The sequence below is a fragment of the Suricata suricatta genome, chromosome 8 (assembly GCF_006229205.1).
Source record: "Suricata suricatta isolate VVHF042 chromosome 8, meerkat_22Aug2017_6uvM2_HiC, whole genome shotgun sequence".
Classification (NCBI taxonomy): domain Eukaryota; kingdom Metazoa; phylum Chordata; class Mammalia; order Carnivora; family Herpestidae; genus Suricata; species Suricata suricatta.
Window position 1 is genome coordinate 6,845,360 of NC_043707.1, and position 17,667 is coordinate 6,863,026.

General features: G+C 49.4%; 2 protein-coding genes across 3 annotated transcripts in view; one reads left to right on the top strand and one right to left on the bottom strand.

Moving 5' to 3' along the window:
* TMEM186 (transmembrane protein 186) lies at window positions 1-6,739 on the bottom strand. Its single transcript, XM_029946554.1, has 2 exons — window positions 6,533-6,739; window positions 1-3,379 (listed from the first exon to the last, which is right to left on the bottom strand). The coding sequence occupies exons 1-2, from the start codon at window positions 6,533-6,535 to the stop codon at window positions 2,738-2,740; spliced, it is 645 nt and encodes a 214-aa protein (XP_029802414.1). The 5' UTR covers window positions 6,536-6,739; the 3' UTR covers window positions 1-2,737.
* The window catches only part of PMM2 (phosphomannomutase 2), a 27,966-nt gene continuing 17,012 nt past the window's right edge, over window positions 6,714-17,667 (top strand). The window contains exons 1-3 of one of the 2 annotated variants that reach the window (XM_029946552.1): window positions 6,714-6,863; window positions 14,472-14,583; window positions 17,174-17,250. In XM_029946552.1, the coding sequence (XP_029802412.1) occupies window positions 6,798-6,863; window positions 14,472-14,583; window positions 17,174-17,250 (255 nt within the window). In that variant the 5' untranslated portion in view covers window positions 6,714-6,797. Of the gene's footprint in view, window positions 6,864-10,882; window positions 10,982-14,471; window positions 14,584-17,173; window positions 17,251-17,667 lie in introns of those variants that run through there. The other variant, XM_029946553.1, reaches the window with a different exon arrangement.

Genomic DNA, 17,667 nt, shown 5'->3' on the forward strand with positions numbered 1-17,667 from the left:
AATTTTTAAAAAACTGTTTATTTCCAGTTTGTTGCTATTCGTTTTGCTATTAGAAACACTCAGTGAACATCTCTGTATGTCTGCTTAGGTTCTTCTGTTAGATCATTATTTTGGATTTGTTGTCAAAGTCGGGGAATCACCAACATATCCATCTCCTGAATCTAAAGACCACTTGCGTTTTCACCGCTTTGGGGAACGAACTCGCAGACGAGGCGTTTGCGGTGTGCGCCCCCTGCTGGCGCCGTGTGAACAGACGCCCACCGGAAGGGAGGCTCTCTCTTCCTGGTGAGGACAATGTGGTGACACAGAACAGCGACTGTCAACCCAAGCTGCACGCGAGAATCACCCTGACGATGGCAGGTCATGGGCCTGGTCGGCAATATTTTTGATAAGCTCCAGGTGATTCTGCACATGGCGCCAGAGCTGAGAACCTATTCTTTGGGGGGCGGAGGGGGGGCGGGGTTGGCCAGGGAACACGAAGTCCAGAGGCATGAGTTACTCTGGTGTTTTCTATTAGAGTCTGTTTCAGAAACAGACTGAAATGGATGAGAATTCCAGCCTGGCTGCATTTCAGAATTGGCTTTGAGCTTGTCAAGAACTCGGATCCTAGGGACCCCCCCACCCCAGGCATAACTAGGATCTCGGGGGTGAGGTTCACTCAGGGAACAGCTTACAACTGGACTGACACTATTTGAGGGAATTCTTATCTTTAAGGAGGTCAAAGTCAAAACATCAATACCGCTCGAGACATTTTATAGACAAAGACTGTCTTTCGGGAAAGGGCTTCAGTCTCGGAAGGAGCCGGGAAGCAGGTGAGGGAACAGTATGGAAGGCAACCAAAAGCTACATGTAATTGCTAAGGAGAGGAGGGGATGGGTGGGCAGCCCTGTCTGTCTCTCCTTCAAAGATAAAGAACCTTCCCCAATTTTCCGGACATAGAATTGACATGTAACATTGTATCAGCTTAGGATGCGCCACATTAATGACTTAGGCACGTATATATTACAAAATGATTATGCCAACAAGGTCAGTTAACATCAGACATCTGAGGTGTTTTTTTGTGACAGAATATTTTTAATGTGTTTACAAGTAAAATAGTTGTGTTACATGAAGCAAAACAAAAAACCAATTCCAGGTACAGGATAACATCTATGTTTTTAGAAAAGCCTGGAAGCCTGGTAAGTTACCACCTCACACCCATCAGGATGATCATCCAAAAGACGGACGTGGAGAAGCTGGAATCCTTATGCACAGCTGAGACGGATATCAAAGTGCATGGCTGCCATGGGAAAGTCCGGCAGGACCTCAAAAACGTGCGCACAGTCACCCTAAAACCCAGCGATTGTGCCTCTCAGCACACCCCCAAACGAAGGGACTCAGACGTTGTCAGATACTGGAGCTCCAGTGCCTACGGCAGCGCCATTTCCAACAGCCGAAAGGTGGAAACTATCAAAACGTCCATCAACACACAGATAAGCAAGTCCATCAACACACAGATAAGCAAACCGTGGTCTGCACACAGGCCGTCGGGGCCGCGAGAAGGAATGAGGTGCGTGCTCGGTCCAGCACGCACCATGGAAACGTCACATGGGGGAAGGAGGCCAGACAGAAAACCACAGTGTGATTCCGTTTCAGATCCACGGAGGCAGAAGGCAGAGGAGTGGTCACGAGGCTGGAGGGAGGGGGAGCCGGGGCGTGGCTGTTTAACGGGTATAGAGTTTGTCCATGGGATGATGAGAATGTTCTGGAACTGGGCAGACGTGATGGCTGCACAGCACCGTAGGCCTACTTAATACCATTCAAGTGTACCTTCAAAAATGGCTGGGAGGATAAATTTACGTTATGTGTGTTTTACCTCAATAGAAAAAAGACTGGCAGTCCCACAACACGACATTGAGTCGCTGCCTTCTGAGTGGAAGCGTTACCCATCACGTCTTCCTCTTTATTTTGTTACATGTTGTTGAACAATCATCTATTACTAATTGCGAGGAAGGGCAGTGCATAGAACTAGTTTTAGCTCCTAAAAGAACGCACTAGAACACAGCTCGCCTGGTTTTACCCACCGCAGAGCCTTCCGACAGGAGGGCCTCAGGCGTCTGCGTGAACACAATCTTGGCAGGGGCACCGTCCCTGCATGGTCACATAGCCCACATCGGGGCTTCTTCCCAGTCCTGACAAGAAGTCCCCGAGGGGGCGGGGAGGGGGTCAGCAAAGGGCTCCGATCAGCCCTCCTGACTGCCAGGAAGCTTTTCAGCACACCACCACCTTCGTACTGACCTTGACATTGACCATTTACTCTCACACCCGTCCCAGAGACAGGCAGGAATTTTTTCCCTTTCTCAGATGTGAAAACCAAGGTGCACAGAGGCTCGGGGACTCCAGGACAGGGAGCCGAGGACTGGTGGCACTCCAGCACGCGCACTCCGAGCCCTGGCTCCCTCTGCCGCACCTCCTTGCCTTCCGGTTTCACTGCCCTCCCTGGGCCCATCTGGCACAACTTCCTCCAAGAACCGGCCGTGACCAGAAACTTCTGGCCGTACCTGCCTAAATGTCACAAAAATGCAGTATGGATCTGTACTAAGGCCTCTTCTCAAAGCCCGATTACTGGCTTCTGCCTTTGGAGCCTCTGCACCCCGCAAGACAAGTGCCCAGAGGCCCTGTGGGGTCTCCGCAGCCGAAGCCCCTTTTTCAGCCTCGCCCACACCCTCGGATTCCCGCCGGACGCCCAGCTCCCAGTTCACTTGTGGGAGTCCAGCACCCCAAACACCTGCGTGAAACGCTCTCTGTCCACGATGCGTCCGTAGCGAAGGGTGACGTAGAAAGTCTGCTTCCCGCTGTACTGCCGGATACGCACAAACAGCTCCTGGGCCCGGTCGCTGGTTTCCGTCATGGGGACCACATCGGCCACGGGCCAGTCCGTGTCCTGCCGCCGGCCCCAGAAGGTCAGGTGCGCCACCCGCAGCACGGTGCCTGCCTCGTTCACGTACAGGATGCCCACCAGCCTCCGGAAGAAATAGCTCATCCAGCAGAGCATGGCGAGGGCGAAGCCGGCCACCCCGCCAGCCAGGTACAGGGAGCCGAGGGTCACGAAGCCCTGGGAGTACCAGTAGCAGCCAGGCGGGAGCGCCAGCACCGTGAGCGCCGTCTGCGCCACCTTCAGCCGGGACAGGTACCCGAAGGCTCTGATGGCGTCAAACCGGTAGACCATCTGGAAGTTCTCCGTCTCCACACTCGCCGCTTTCTCCTCTGGGACGGGGCGCCTGCTCCCCACCCACCTCCCCGGGTCCTGCCCGGTGCCCCTGCGGCACCACAGCCCGCACACAGGTCTTCTCCACACAGCAGGGCCGGGCAGCCGAGGCACAGCTCGGAGGAGGGCGGCCTGGAAGGGAGACAGGAGACACCGCACTCAGGGAACTCAGCCGCGCTGATCACACGATCCGCGTTTGCACAGCATCTCACCCCAAGGGTCCGGCCACCACTGTGAGGTTGCCATGACTGCCAGACACACAGGGAAAGAGACGGCAAGGTGCTTTAACTCACGTGACCTTCACAGGTGCCTCGGCGGTTGACCCTTGAACAACGCAGGGGTGAGGGACAGCTACCCCCGTGCCATCAAAAATCCACTCAAAACCCTAAGTAACATAGCCTACGGCTGACCAGGAGCCTTACCAATAATAGTCGATTAACACACATTTTGTACATGAAATGTATTATACGCTGTATCCTCAGAGCAAAGTCAGCTAGGAAAAAGAATGTGATTATGAAAACCGTAAGAGAAAACACACTTACAGTGCCGTGCGGAATCATCCAGACCCTTAGGTTGGATTCGTAAGACGGTATTGGGAACGTTATTACTTTTTTAAAAAAACCACTTCACAGCCACGATAGGCTGACAGGCAGTCTCTCCAGGCAGGAGCGGGAGGCATGCTGGACCCTAATGTAACTCTGAGAGCAAAGTTACAAAACAGTAAGAAGACACGTCTCCTTGACTTTATATTCAACGATCACCCACCTTTGGCCTCTAAGGATGGGCTCTCTGCTCCCAGTGAGTCTTGCACATGACGTTCTGCCCGATGAACATCGAGGCGACGACACGGTCTGGCACAGTTCTGCCGTTACCAGATCTTCACCCGGAGACACTTGCGCGCATAACAGGTCAGTTTCACTGCACGGCATGACGGCTGTTTAGTGTTTAGTACGTGGAAGCCGTCTTCGCCCTTGTCATCTTCACGCTGAGAGGCGGAGGACGGGCTGGTCTCAGGGTCTTAGGGAGGTGGAGGTGGAGGAGGAAGGGGAGGCAGGCCCACCCGGAACTTTCCGGAAACACACTGTAATTTCCGTCCACCTTTTCATCTCTCTAAAAACGTTCCTATACGGTACCAGCCCTTGTTCTACCACTTGCTCTAGTCTCAGCGCCCGTATCACGGAAGGATCCATGCCTCGAAAGAAGTCAAACGCCGGCTTGAATAATCGAAACCCTTCGGCCTGGGTGTCTAACGTCAGCTTGTTTTCCAGCGCCACCTCTGCCACATCCTCTTCATCTGGCACCAGCCCCGAAGCTGTCGCCTCCACCAAGGCACCCTCTGAATTCCTCTGGCGTGGGGACTCTGGGTGCCTGAGGTGGGAACTCATCCTACCGCCTCTGGGTCAGCGGAAGCTGCCTGCCCTGCCATCTTGACATTTTTTAAGCCAAACCTCTTTTTGAAATTCTCAAACCATCCTTTGCTGACCCTAAATTCTCCAGCTTTAGATCCTTCGCCTCCCTTTGCTGTAAGTTGTCACACAACGACTTTGCTTTTTCTCGAATCATGTTAGAATCTATAGGTATGCCTTTCTTACAGCAGTCCTGCACCCACATAAAAGCCACATTTTCAATACGAGATAAAAAGCTGTCTCGCAAAAAGTGCAATGTTCCCGCGCCTGCTGGCGTAGTTGCTGCACAGCTTCGCGGATTTCCTTTTCCGTTTTTACGGTGGTCCTTAATGCTGCATTCATCGATCTTGAAATGACGGGCCACTGCAGCCGCAGCCCTTAACCTGCGGTGCATGTCAAGCAATTCGACTTTTTCTTGTAATGTCATGCCTCTTCTCTGCTTCTCGGGAGCGCTTCCAGAATCACCAGTGGCATTGCATATGAGTCCCATGGTCCCATTCAATGCTTACAGTATTGCACTAAACATGATGAAAAATACGCAAGAACCACGGCATCACTTTTTATGGCCATTCGAAATCGAAATTTACGAGTGACAAACTGATCACAAGGAGAGGATTAGCGTGGAGATCACAACCCTTGAGCTCACCACAATAGCAACAGGAGGTGGCTATGATATTCTTACAGCAATACAGTATTACTGTAGTTAACTTTATGCAGTTATGATTTAATACTGCATTTTTGTTTCCATTTTTCTCCACTGTGAATGATGTCATGTACGGTCTGTAAGCGTGTGCATTTTGATAAACTTTTTTGTAACAAACATGTATACTTTATGGAAGTAAATAATAAACTAGCATCTACATATATTTGATGCATTCATGACACATCTTTTTTTTTTTTCAGTGTACCTAGGCTATGTAGTTCTTCTGCTAGCATTTTCAAATAGTTGCAAATCCCCGAAAAATTTTACAATGTATTTGTTTTTAAATCTGCATGTAAGTGGGCCCACACAGTTTAAACCCGCATTGTTCAAGGGTCAACTATACTTCCACTTTTCCACCTACGGAAGTCTAGACATATACCCAAAGACACACAGCCAGTGAGTGGGGGCAGAGTCTGACCCTCAGACTGGTCCTCTTTCCTTCAGGCAGTTCAAAGAGGTACAAGAAAGGCGGCACAGCCTTCATTCACTCAACAAATACCTAGGGATGACCAACTCTGGGCTGGGCACTGAATACATAAGGCTACGTGAACATTTTCCCCAGCAGGAAACTAAACAACAAATGTCCTAAAGAATAACAAATCCCCGCCATACCTACCATAATAACTTCTCAATTCTCTTGTCAGGTTAAAGCACCATCTTCGGTGCTGAAGAGAACCTCTGATGTCTTAGCCCGGCTTGGGGGAGGGGGAAGACCAAAGGAGGCGGGGACGGGAGGCGCCAACCCACAGCACAAGATTTTTATTAGGTGCACGGTTCTACACCTTGAGTAGGGCAGTGAAAGGAGCTTTGGGTTTGGAGGCCAGTCACTAGCTGTGGCTCCTAGGGTAAGTTACTCCACTTCTCTGGGCCTCGGTTTCTTCCCGTTTCACAATGGGGGTTTCACAACATACCAAATGAGACAATGGTTTCAAAGCCCTCAAATGCATCTGATGGACCCGAGGGATCTGATGCACGCAGGAGAGTGCCCCGTGCGTTACGGCTACAGTCAGCCCACGTGACCCGAGCGTAGACAGGCGCGGCACAGCAAACCCACGCCCGAGCTCCCTCCCGCGGATTCTCCAAATCAGAACCCCAGAAATCCGCCTGCCTGCCTCACCTCGCCCACGACCCCCGAGGCGCTTCAGCTCCCGCACTTCCCGCCACCCGCCTTCTTACCATGGCCCGGCTGCCTGCCCGTCGCCAGAAGTGACTCCTCTCTGGCCCCGGAACCTCTAGGAGCGCCTGCTCGGCCGCAGTAGGACAGCGTGTGAGCGCACTGCACCCTGGGATTTGTGGTTCCGAAAGACTCCCGGACGCCAGGCCCAGGCACGTGGCAGTGGCCCCGCCCTCTCCCAGCGTGCCCCGGGGCCCGGGCCGGAAGTTCCGGCCCGGCTTCCTGAATGCCAACAAGTCTCGGCCAGTGCGGGTGGAAACCGGGGATATGGCGGCGTCTGGCCCAGCGCTCTGCCTCTTCGACGTGGACGGGACCCTGACGGCCCCGCGACAGGTAGGCGGCGCCCGGCGGGCCGGCGGCGGCGGGTGCCGAGCCGCCTGCTGCTCCCAGGCGAGGCCGAGGACCGCCCCGGATGGGGTCGAGGGGCGGCTGAGGACCGCCTACTTCCTCGACGGGGCAGAACTCCGTTCTGGGTGCCTCAGGGGGTGTAACGGAAACCCGAAACAGCTCCTCAAGACCCCACGGTGCTCGGAGAAATGAGACCCCTGAAAGCAAAACACCTTGCATGGGGCTGGAAAACGCGGTTTGGGCACTCTCACCCCTGCATTTGAACCCCAGCCCAGCCCTCTTACCAGCTGCTTCCGCCTCAGCCTTGTCACCTGTGAGCTACATCTTGCAGCCTAGTATGAAAAACATCAGGTCAGATCGACCTGATAGCGTCTTAACCTTACCCTCATGACAGCTGTGTGACCTTGCGCACGTCACTTAACCCCTGAGTGGTTTTAAATGGGGCGTTCCCAGTTCCAGACGGTGTCGGTGAGGGTCGAATGAAATCGAACACGTTCGTTAAAATATCTTGGGTACGGTAGGCTGGGTTCAGTAATAGTAAATATTAGGCACTACCGCCCCCCTTACGTCTCCATCCACCTCCTTCTCCAGTATCTTCACATTCTATCCCTGCCTTTTGATTTGGGCCAGGTGGTGGCAGTGGTGTGCTCCAGATTTCCACGTTGAATGCGTGTGATATTTATTTATTTACTTATTTACTTGTTTTTATAGTTTATTGTCAAGTTGGTTTCCATATAATACCCAGTGCTCAACCCAACAAGTGCCCTCCTCCGTGCCCATCGCCCATTTTCCGTTCTCCCTCAGCCTCTATTTTGTTCTCAGTATGTAAGGGTCTCCAGGGGGCACCTGGGTGGCTCACTCAGTTTAGCTTCCCGCTTGGGCTCAGGTCATGACCTCATGGTTCGTGGGTTTGAACTCCGCCCCAGGCAAGAGTCTCTGAGCCACAGGTTCAGTGTATCTAGTGATGATACTCAACTGCCAAGTTCTGCAGAGGCTCCTTTTGACGCCGATTATTCAGTGCCCTGCACACGGTTGTGGACTGCCAGAGTCAGCAATTCATTGTACAGGGTCAGATTGGAAGACTTTCTGTCTTGGCCAAGCACGTGGTCTGCAGTAACTACTCAACGCCAGTGCAGAAGCAGCCGTGGACCGTATGTGGACCAGCTTGGCTGCGTTCTGGTAAAACTATAGATTTTTTATAACAACAAACAGCTGCTCCATTTGGCCCATTGGCTGTAATGATGAACGGTTCACATTCCAAACCTTCTTACAGCCTTGTCCCTCTCAACCGTTCTTCCTCTTTCATTCCAAGTAAGATTTCTTTGTTGGGGGTGGGGGGGTTGTTTGTTTGGTTTTGGTTTTTTGGTTTTTAGAAAGAGCATGAGCCCAAGAGAGGGGCAGAGGGAAAAGAAAGAATCTTAAGCAGGCTCCATGCTGAGTGCGGAACCTGATGGGGGCTTGATCCCGCAACTCTGGGATCCTGATCTGAGCTGAAATCAACAGTCGGACACCCCAATGACTGAGTCACCCAGGCACCACCCCCCCCAAAAATAGGATAATTTTTGTTACCGTTTTAAATATAAGGAAACTTGAGATTCAGTGAAACCATGATCTTGATTTCTCACGGCAAATCTGGTACAAGTCTCTGGGCTACTGGGCACTGTTATTTGCTAAGCTTGCTTTTTTTTTTTTTTAATGTTTTTATTTATTTTTGAGAGACAGAGAGAGACAGCAGGGGCAGGGGAGGGTCAGAGAGTGAGGGAGACACAGAATCCCAAGCAGGCTCCAGGCTCTGAGCTAGCTGTCAGCACAGAGCCCGACGTGAGGCTCGAACCCACAAACCCTGAGATCATGACCTGAGCCGAAGCCAGTCACTCAACCAACTGAGCCACCCAGACGCCTCTGCTATGCTTTAACACTGAACAAAAAAGTCTTAATTTAAAAGAAACTTGTTTGTATGTGCTGGTTGCTCCAGGTAAAAATAAAAATATTTTAGCAACAAATCTGTTCATAATACAACCTTTCCCTCCCTCAGTGCAAACACTGATAAGCATGTTACAGTCCGGAAGCAGAATAGTTTATCTTGCAGCTGCTAAAAGCAGGATATGATATAAACAGGTAAAATCTAGTGAGAATAGAGTCCAGGGTTTTGCCCACATCACTGTTTGAGTAGAATCTTCTTGTGCTGAACACTTTCATAAGAAATGCCATGCCATCTATGGGGCACCTGGGTGGCTCAGTCGGGCGTCCAACTTCGGCTTAGGTCATGAACTTGCAGTTTGTGAGTTGGAGGAGCCCCGCCTCGGGCTCTGTGCTGACAGCTCGGAGCCTGCCTCAGATTCTGTGTCTCCCTCTCTCTCTGTCCCTCTCCTGCTTGCACTGTCTCTCTCAAAAATAAATAAAGATCTTTAAAAAAAATTTTTTTTTTAATCCATGCTATCAAAAAGCAGTTGAGGGGCACCTGCGTGGCGCAGTCGGGTTAGGCATCCCGCTCTTGGTTTCAGCTCCGGTCATGATCTCACGGTTTCATGAGTTTGAGCCCTGCATTGGGCTCTGCTGATGGGGCAGAGCCTGCTCGTGATTCTCTCTGCCCCTCCATCCCTCAGCTGTCTGTCAATAAAGAATTAAACTTAAAAAACTTTTTTATAAAAAGCAGTGAAAACAGTTGAGACTTAGAATAAACGTCTGTGCAAAGAAGGGAGGCGCACGCCTGCGCGAAGTGTCTCCCAGCTGTGTGTCATGAAACATTCAAGCCCCAGAACCCCTGAAAAACATGTACAGCCGCGTCCCCACCACTTAAATTCAGCAGTGATTGGCCTCAACTGTGTCTCTCCCATTTTATTCTGCGCTGTAGCACTCCCTAAGCCACAGTCGTCCTGGTGCGTCACCCCTAAGTATTTGAGCCTGCGTCTCTCGAGGACATCTTTGGTGACCCCAGGGTTCATCATCACACCTCCAAAAATTATTACCAGTCCCCTCATCTTTTTTAATGCCCCAGCCCAGCAGTTGGCAAATGGTTTTCCGTACGAGGCCGGTGGGAAATCGTGAGCCTCTGCCGGCCGTGTGGTCTCTGTCACCACTAACGGCTGAACACAGCCGTAGACACGACACAAACGGACGGATGCGGCCGGGCTGCTGGCGGTCCCGCAGAGCTCGCAGCGGATCGGTGCTGGCCCCTGCGCCCTATTTTGCTGACTCTTCTCTACTCCCGTCAGATTTCCTTTATTGTCCCCAGAAAAGTCTCTCGTGATTGATTTTTTTCAGAAGGTGAATTTTTTGCAGTCTTCAACCTTCATCTCAAGATTTTGGATCTTTCTCTCTTTATTTTGCGCAGGGCGATTTATTTGGAATGCCTTGTAATAGTCAACACAGGAGTTATTTGGGAACATCACAGCTTTGCTGTGTGATTCTTTTGCTCTAAAGATCTCCCCTTCGATGGGTAGTTGAGATGCTCTGTTGAGGCACAAGCAGCTGGGTCTTATTTCCTGTCAAAAATATTTGCTGCCACTTGGAAGGGAGAAGGGTGCCTTCTACAGCCCGTTCACATTGCAGACACATGCCTGATGGCCACAGTGCCTTGGCACGCATCCCTGTGCACAGGGGTTAAGATCAAATAAATTGCAGCTTCGGGCTCTGTTTAAAGATGGAATGTATTGCATGTTTTAAAATTTATTTTAACATTTTTATTTTTGAGAGAGGGAGCATGAGCTGGGGAGGAGCAGAGAGAGGGGGAGACACAGAATCTGAAGCAGGCTTCAGGCTCTGCACTGTTAGCATACAGCCCGACGTGTGGCTTGAACCCACAAACCTCGAGACTATGACCTGAGCCGAAGTCAGACACTTAACTGACTGAACCACCAAGGTGCCCCGGAAGTATTGCATTTTTAATATTTTGCAATCCAGGGAGTCTTCCCCACTTCCTGCCATTCTGGCGTCAAGAGACTTCCCCACTTCCTGCCATTCTGACATCAGGGAGGACTAAGCTACTTGAGGGGGCTCCGGGACCTATTTTCCTAGTTGCTGACTCACAGAGGCCAGCAGTGCAATTCTACGTTCTTTGTGCCACATTGAGACTCCCCTGAAGATCTAGAAACGACTCTGTTGTAAGCCCTCTGTACAATTTTATTAACCCTATGTATGGACTACTCTAAGCCAGTTTGTTTTGCTTTGCTTTTAATTTCTGCTTACTTCATTTCTTTCTTTTTATTATTTATTTTTTAAATTTACATCCAAGTTAGCATATAGTGCAACAATGGTTTCAGGAGTAGATTTCTGAAGCCCCTTACCCATTTAGCCCATCCCCCTTCCCACAACCCCCCCATAACCGTCTATTTGTTCTCCATATTTAAAAGTCTCTTATATTTTGTCCCGCTCCCTGTTTTTTGTATTATTTTTGGCTCCCTTCTCTTAATGTTCATCTGTTTTGTATCTTAAAGTTCTCATATGAGTGACATATGATATTTGTCTTTCTCTGACTAACTTCGCTTAGTATAATGCCCTCTAGGTCCATCCACATAGTTGCATTTGCAAGGTTTCATTCTTTTTGATTGCCGAGTAATACTCTGTGTGTGTGTGTGTGTGTGTGTGTGTGTGTGTGTGTGTGTGTGGTACCACCTCTTCTCTATCCATTCATCCATCAATGGACGTTTGGGCTCTTTCCATACTTTGGCTGTTGTTGATAGTGCTGCTGCAAACACTGGGGTGCATGTGCCCCTTTGAAACAGCACTCCTGTACCCCTTGGGCAAACTAGTAGTGCCCAACTGGGTCATAGAGTAGCTCTATTTTTGGTTTTTTGAGGAACGTCCACACTGTTTTCCAGAGCGGCTGCACCAGTTTGCATTCCCGCCAGCAGTGCAGAAGGGATCCTCCTTCTCCGCATCCTCGCCGGCATCTGTTGTTGCCTGAGTTGTTAATGTTGGCTCTTCTGACGGATGTGAGGTGGTATCTCATTGAGGTTTTGATTTTTTATTTCCCTCATGGTGAGTGATGTTGAGCATCGTTTCATGTGTCGGTTGTCCATCTGGAGGTCTTCTTTGGAGATGTCTGTTCATATCTTTAGCGTGTTTGTTCACTGGATTATTTGTTGGGTGTTGAGTTTAATAAGTTCTCTATTGATTTTGGATACTAAACCTTTATCTGACATGTTGTTTGCAAAATATCTTCTCCCATTCCACCAGTTGCCTTTTAGTTTTGCTGATTGTTTCCTTCGCTGTGCCGAAGCTTTTTATTTTGATGAGGTCCCAGGAGTTCATTCTTGCTCGTTTCCCTTGCCTCTGGCCGTGTTGAGTAAGAAGCGGCTGCGGCCAAGGTCAAAGAGGTTTTTGCCTGCTTTCTCCTTGAGGATTTTGGTGGCTTCCTGTCTTACAGTTAGGTCTTTTCATCCATTATGAGTTTATTTTTGTGTATGGTGTAAGAAAGTGGTCCAGGTTCATTTATCTGCATGTCACTGTCCAGTTTTCCCAGCGCCATTTGCTGAAGAGACTGTCTTTATTCCCTTGGATATTCATTCCTGCTTTGTCAAAGATTAGTTGGCCGTACATTTGTGGGTCTATTTCTGGGTTTTCTGTTTTTGTTTTTTTTTTTTATGTTTTTTATTTATTTTTGATACAGAGAGAGACAGAGCATGAGAGGGGGAGGGGCAGAGAGAGAAGGAGACACAGAACCGGAAGCAGACTCCAGGCTCTGAGCTAGCTGGCAGCACAGAGCCTGACGTGGGGCTCGAACCCACGAACATGAGATCTGACCTGAGCCGAAGCCGGAGACTCAACCGACTGAGCCACCCAGGCGCCCCATGGGTTTTCTGTTCTGTTCCATTGATCTGAATGTCTGTTCTTGTGCCAGTACCATGCTTTCTTGATGACTATAGCTTGTAATATAGCTTGAAGTCAGGATTGTGGTGCCTCCAGGTTTGGTTTTCTTTTTCAGGATTGTTTTGGCTATTCGAGTCTTTTTTGGTTCCATACAAATTTTAGGATTGTTGTTCTAGCGCTGTGAAGAATGCTGGTGTTGTTCTGATATGGATTGCATTGAATGTGTAGATGGCTTTGGGTAGTATTGACATTTTAACAATATTTGTTCTTCCTATCCAGGAGCATGGAATATTTTTCCATTTTTTTGTGTCTTCAATTTCTCTCATAAGCTTTCTCTAGTTTACAATGTATATATTTTGTTCCTCTTGGGTTAGATTTATTCCTAGGTATTTTATGGGTTTTGGTACAGTTGTAAATGGGATTGATTCCTTGATTTCTCTTTCTGTTGCTTCATTGTTGGTGTACTGCTAACTTCATTTCTAAAGCTAGCACTGCGAGGGATGCCTGGCTGGCTTCGTCGGTGAAGCATGTAACTCTTAAGCTTGAGGTCATGAGTTTGAGCCCCACCTTGGAGACAGAACTTAAATAAATAAATAAATAAATAAATAAATAAATAAGGATTTGTCTTTTTTTTTAATGTTTTGTTTATTTTTGATACAGAGAGAGACAGAGCGTGAGAGGGGGAGGGGCAGAGAGAGAAGGAGACACAGAACCGGAAGCAGGCTCCAGGCTCTGAGCTAGCTGTCAGCACAGAGCCTGAGGCGGGGCTTGAACCCACGACCGTGAGATCTGACCTGAGGCGGGGCTTGAACCCACGACCGTGAGATCTGACCTGAGCCGAAGCCAGAGGCTTAACCGACTGAGCCACCCAGGCTCCCCTGGATTTGTCTTAACACAGGGATATCTTTTCACGTGACTTCATAATTTCCTTTGAATTAGTGCCCTGTTTGGAATGTAACCAGCATAGAATTATACCATTATGACCACTGTTGATAGACAGGAGCCTTTCTTTTAGGAGAGGCTTAAAAAATTTAGGGGCGCCTGGGTGGCTCAGGTCATGATCTCACAGTCTGTGGGTTCGAGCCCCACGTCAGGCTCTGTGCTGCCAGCTAGCTCAGAGCCTGGAGCCTGCTTCCGGTTCTGTGTCTCCCTCTCTCTCTGACCCTCCCCTGTTCCCACTGTCTCTCTCTGTTTCTCAAAAATAAATAAAGAACATTAAAAAAATTTCTTTTTTAAATCTAGTGATCCAACTCTTGGGCTTTTGTTTTACTTTGGTTTTGTATAATTATAAATTAATTCTCAGCATCCTCTTTAATCTGATTGTGTTATTTTATGTTTAAATCAGCAACTGAAATCCGTAAGTAGAGCGCAGGGTAGCATTTGCAGGAAATGCACTAGTCTGTATCCATTGACACGGAAAGATCACCGCTTAGTGCTATTAAAAAAAAAAAACAGTCATTGCACATGACGCAAAATGAGTCTACTCGTGTTTCCAAAAACAAGAGCTATTTATGTTTCTGCCTGTGAACAAGTATGTAAATGCGGAAAAGACTAGCTAGAACAGCACAACCAGATGTTTATATATTCCTTGTGTGTTTTAGACTAGGTAAAAATAAGTAAACATTGACACATTTCTTCTGGTAAAAAGGAGATGTACTTGGCCTTGTCGGCAGACCTAGAGCCTGAATTGGTGTGTATGAGCGTAAGGGTTGCGTCACTCTGCAGTGTTTTGTCTCATCACTTTACAACTCATGATTTTTTATTTTCCTTTTTGCAATGTAGAAAATCACCAAGGAAATGGACAGCTTTCTCCAAAACCTGAGGCAGAAGATCCGAATCGGAGTGGTGGGCGGGTCCGACTTGGAGAAGGTGCAGGAGCAGCTGGGGAGCGACGGTAACCTTGCTAATTGCTTTCAGTAAAAGATTAACTTAGGAGGAAATGAAGCCCCAGCCGCCCTGCCCTGACTGCAGGCCTCCTTCCTGGTTGGGAGGGTCCTTCTCTCTGCTTTCTCTTTCCTGTTTTTAACCCTGTAAGTAAATTTCTGGAGGCAGTGGTGGACCTCGGTGCTCAGACCCTTGGGCCGTTTCCCCAGAACTCTTGAGTGACTGTCATTGCCCAGAATCCTTCACGTTGTCCCCGTGCACTCTCCGAGCCCCGCTCAGACCGGCTCCTGGCTGGCTCCTCTCCTGGCTGTTGAGGTTCCCGCTGGCTGTGGGGGCCTCACTCGGAGTTTCCCAGAGGTCCCTAATCATGAGCCACCCGGCTCCTCCCTCGGGGAGGAGCTGCTCCCTCGGGGATGGCCCGCCGCTGGCATCCCTCTCTGTGCTCGTTGGAACCTGCCTGCTCGGCTGTTTCTGGAGGAGTGGGCTGTGGGTTATTCATCCTGTGGCCCTGGGGTCTCTAGGGTGCCTGGCCCGTAAGAAATAGAGGGTGGAGAGCCAGGTGAACTGATGGCATTTGGGGCCAGGTCCTTCTCTGTTGTCAGGCCGTCCTGTGCCTCTAGGGTGCAGCGGCATCTGGGCCTCCACCTGCTGATGCCAGTAACCCCTCCACCCCCAGACGTCTGCAGACATCACCAGATGTCGCCGAGGGGGCAGAAGTCACCCCCAGTTGAAAACCAGTGTTTGAGCTGTGGTATCTTACAGGCCAGATCGGTGTCACCTGCGTGTACAGGGTCAGTCACTGTAAGTGTCACCTGTGCATTCTCTTTAAAACTCCAATCTGCTGCTACTAGGTTTCCTTGCAGACGCCCCACTTAGGAAGGCCGTTAACAACGTCACGGGGCACACGAAGCCCCGGAAATGCTGGCACCCGGCCCTGATGGCCCTTTCCGCCTGCAGCCTTATTCCGAGAGGGTTTGTGTCAGGCTGGGGCGCCGGCTGTGTGTCTCGGAGTGGGAGGCAAAGCAACAGAACCGAAACGCGCACAGGCTGGGGAAGGCTGAAGACCCAGCAGTGTCCAAATTGCTGGGGGACTTGTTAAAATACAGACGTGAGGACCCCGCCCAGAACATGGCACCTGGGCGTCTGCATTTTCACAAGCACCTGAAGTCTGAGAGCCCCTTTAGATTTATGTGCGTGGTCTCCAAATGTGACTGCTGGTAAGAATCACCCAAAGACCTTTAAAAAAAAAAATCTGAGTTTTAGCTTGGCTCCTGCATATTCAGATTCAGAACCCAGAGAGCAGGGGTGCCTGGGGGCTCAGTCAGCTGAGTGTCCAGCTCTTGATTTCGGCCTAGGTCGTGATCGCACCGGATCTTTGTGGAATTCAGCCCTCTTATGAGCACAGAGCCTGCCTGGGGTTGATTCTCTTCCTCACTCTCTGCCCAGCATATTTGTGCTCTGTCTCTCTCTCTTTCAAATAAACTTTGAATAAATAAATGCGAGCAGATCCTGGGAATCTGCATGTTTTCAGTGTGCTGCCCTGGTGACCCGGATCCACAGTGGGGCTTGGGGGCTGTCGTTGACTCCTATCTGCCCTGATCCTACAGGGGGCTGAAGGCAGAGATGGGAGAGGGCCCCCCACCAAGTCTGCCATTTCTGGCCTAGGTACCGTCTTTTACATTTGTAATGGAGAGGCCCTTTTTTTTTTTAATTTTTTTATGTCTTTATTTTATTTTGAGAGACAGAGGCAGAGTGTGAGCAGGGAGGGGCAGAGAGGGAGACACAGAATCCGAAGCAGGCTCCAAGCTCTGAGCTGTCGGCACAGAGCCCAACGCAGGACTCGAACCCACAGACAGTGAGATCATGACCTGAGCCGAAGTCAGACGCTTAAATAAGTTTGAAGGCCTGTTAAGATGAGAAATTCTTCTACAGTTCTTCCTGGAGTTCAGCAGTCTTACTGGTGATGGTGTGAATCAAGAAATATACACGGGGCGCCTGGGGGGCTCAGTCATTTAAGCCTCCGACTTCCGCTCAGGTCATGATCTCACGTTCGTGGGTTCAAGTCCCGCGTCGGGCTCTGTGCTGACAGCTTAGAGCCTGGAGCCTGCTTCCGATTCTGTGTCTCTCTCTCTCTCTCTCTCTCTCTCTACCCCTCCCCCGCTCATGGGCTGTCTTTCTATGTCTCAAAAATAAATAAAACATTTTAAAAAAAATAGAGTGACGTCCGGCTGGCTCAGTCACTTAAGCGTGCCACCCTTGATCTCAGCTCAGGTCTTGATCTCAGGGTCGTGAGTTCAAGCCCCGCGTTGGGCTCTACACTGGGCATGAACCCTACTTTTAAAAAAGAAAGGTGGGGGCACCTGAGTGGCTCAGTTGAGCGTCCAACCCTCAATGGTCATGATCTCACCGTTAGTGAGTTTGAGCCCGGCTTCGGGCACTGACAGCATAGAGCCTTCTTGGGATTCTCTCTCTGCCCCTCCCCGTACATGTAAGTGCCCTCTCTCTCAAATAAACAAACATTAAAAAAAAAAAAAAAGAAAGAAATAGAAACACAGACTTCAGTTTATTGTGTGCTAAGTTTTTCTTTGTTTCCTTTGTAGTGGTTGAAAAATATGATTATGTGTTTCCAGAAAATGGTCTCGTGGCGTACAAAGATGGGAAACTCTTGTGTAAACAGGTATGTTCTTGAATTCCCGGACAGCGATCTATTGTTAAAATGTTTTCTAAAAAGCTATTGGACGTTGAGCGCTTCTGGGGAGGTGTCTCTGGGGGTGAGGCACAGGGGAAGGAATGAATCTCCGTGTTTTTTGTATCTTGAACGTTGAACCCTGCGACCCTCATATGTTCCAAATTGTTAACTACATTTTCGTAATCCTTTTTTAAAGATAGTTAATCGAATATTTCTATTAGTGATAGCGGACACTCAGGCAGGCTGTCCTGCTAACAGCATTTTGAAGAGGCAGCGTGTCGTTCTTATTTGTAATAAGATCGTTCTATTCTGACATAAAAGAAAGCCTAAGTGAAACAAGTGAATTTTCTGTCGGCATCTGTAGATACTTTAATTGAATAAAAGCAGTAGCCATAGACTCTCTGG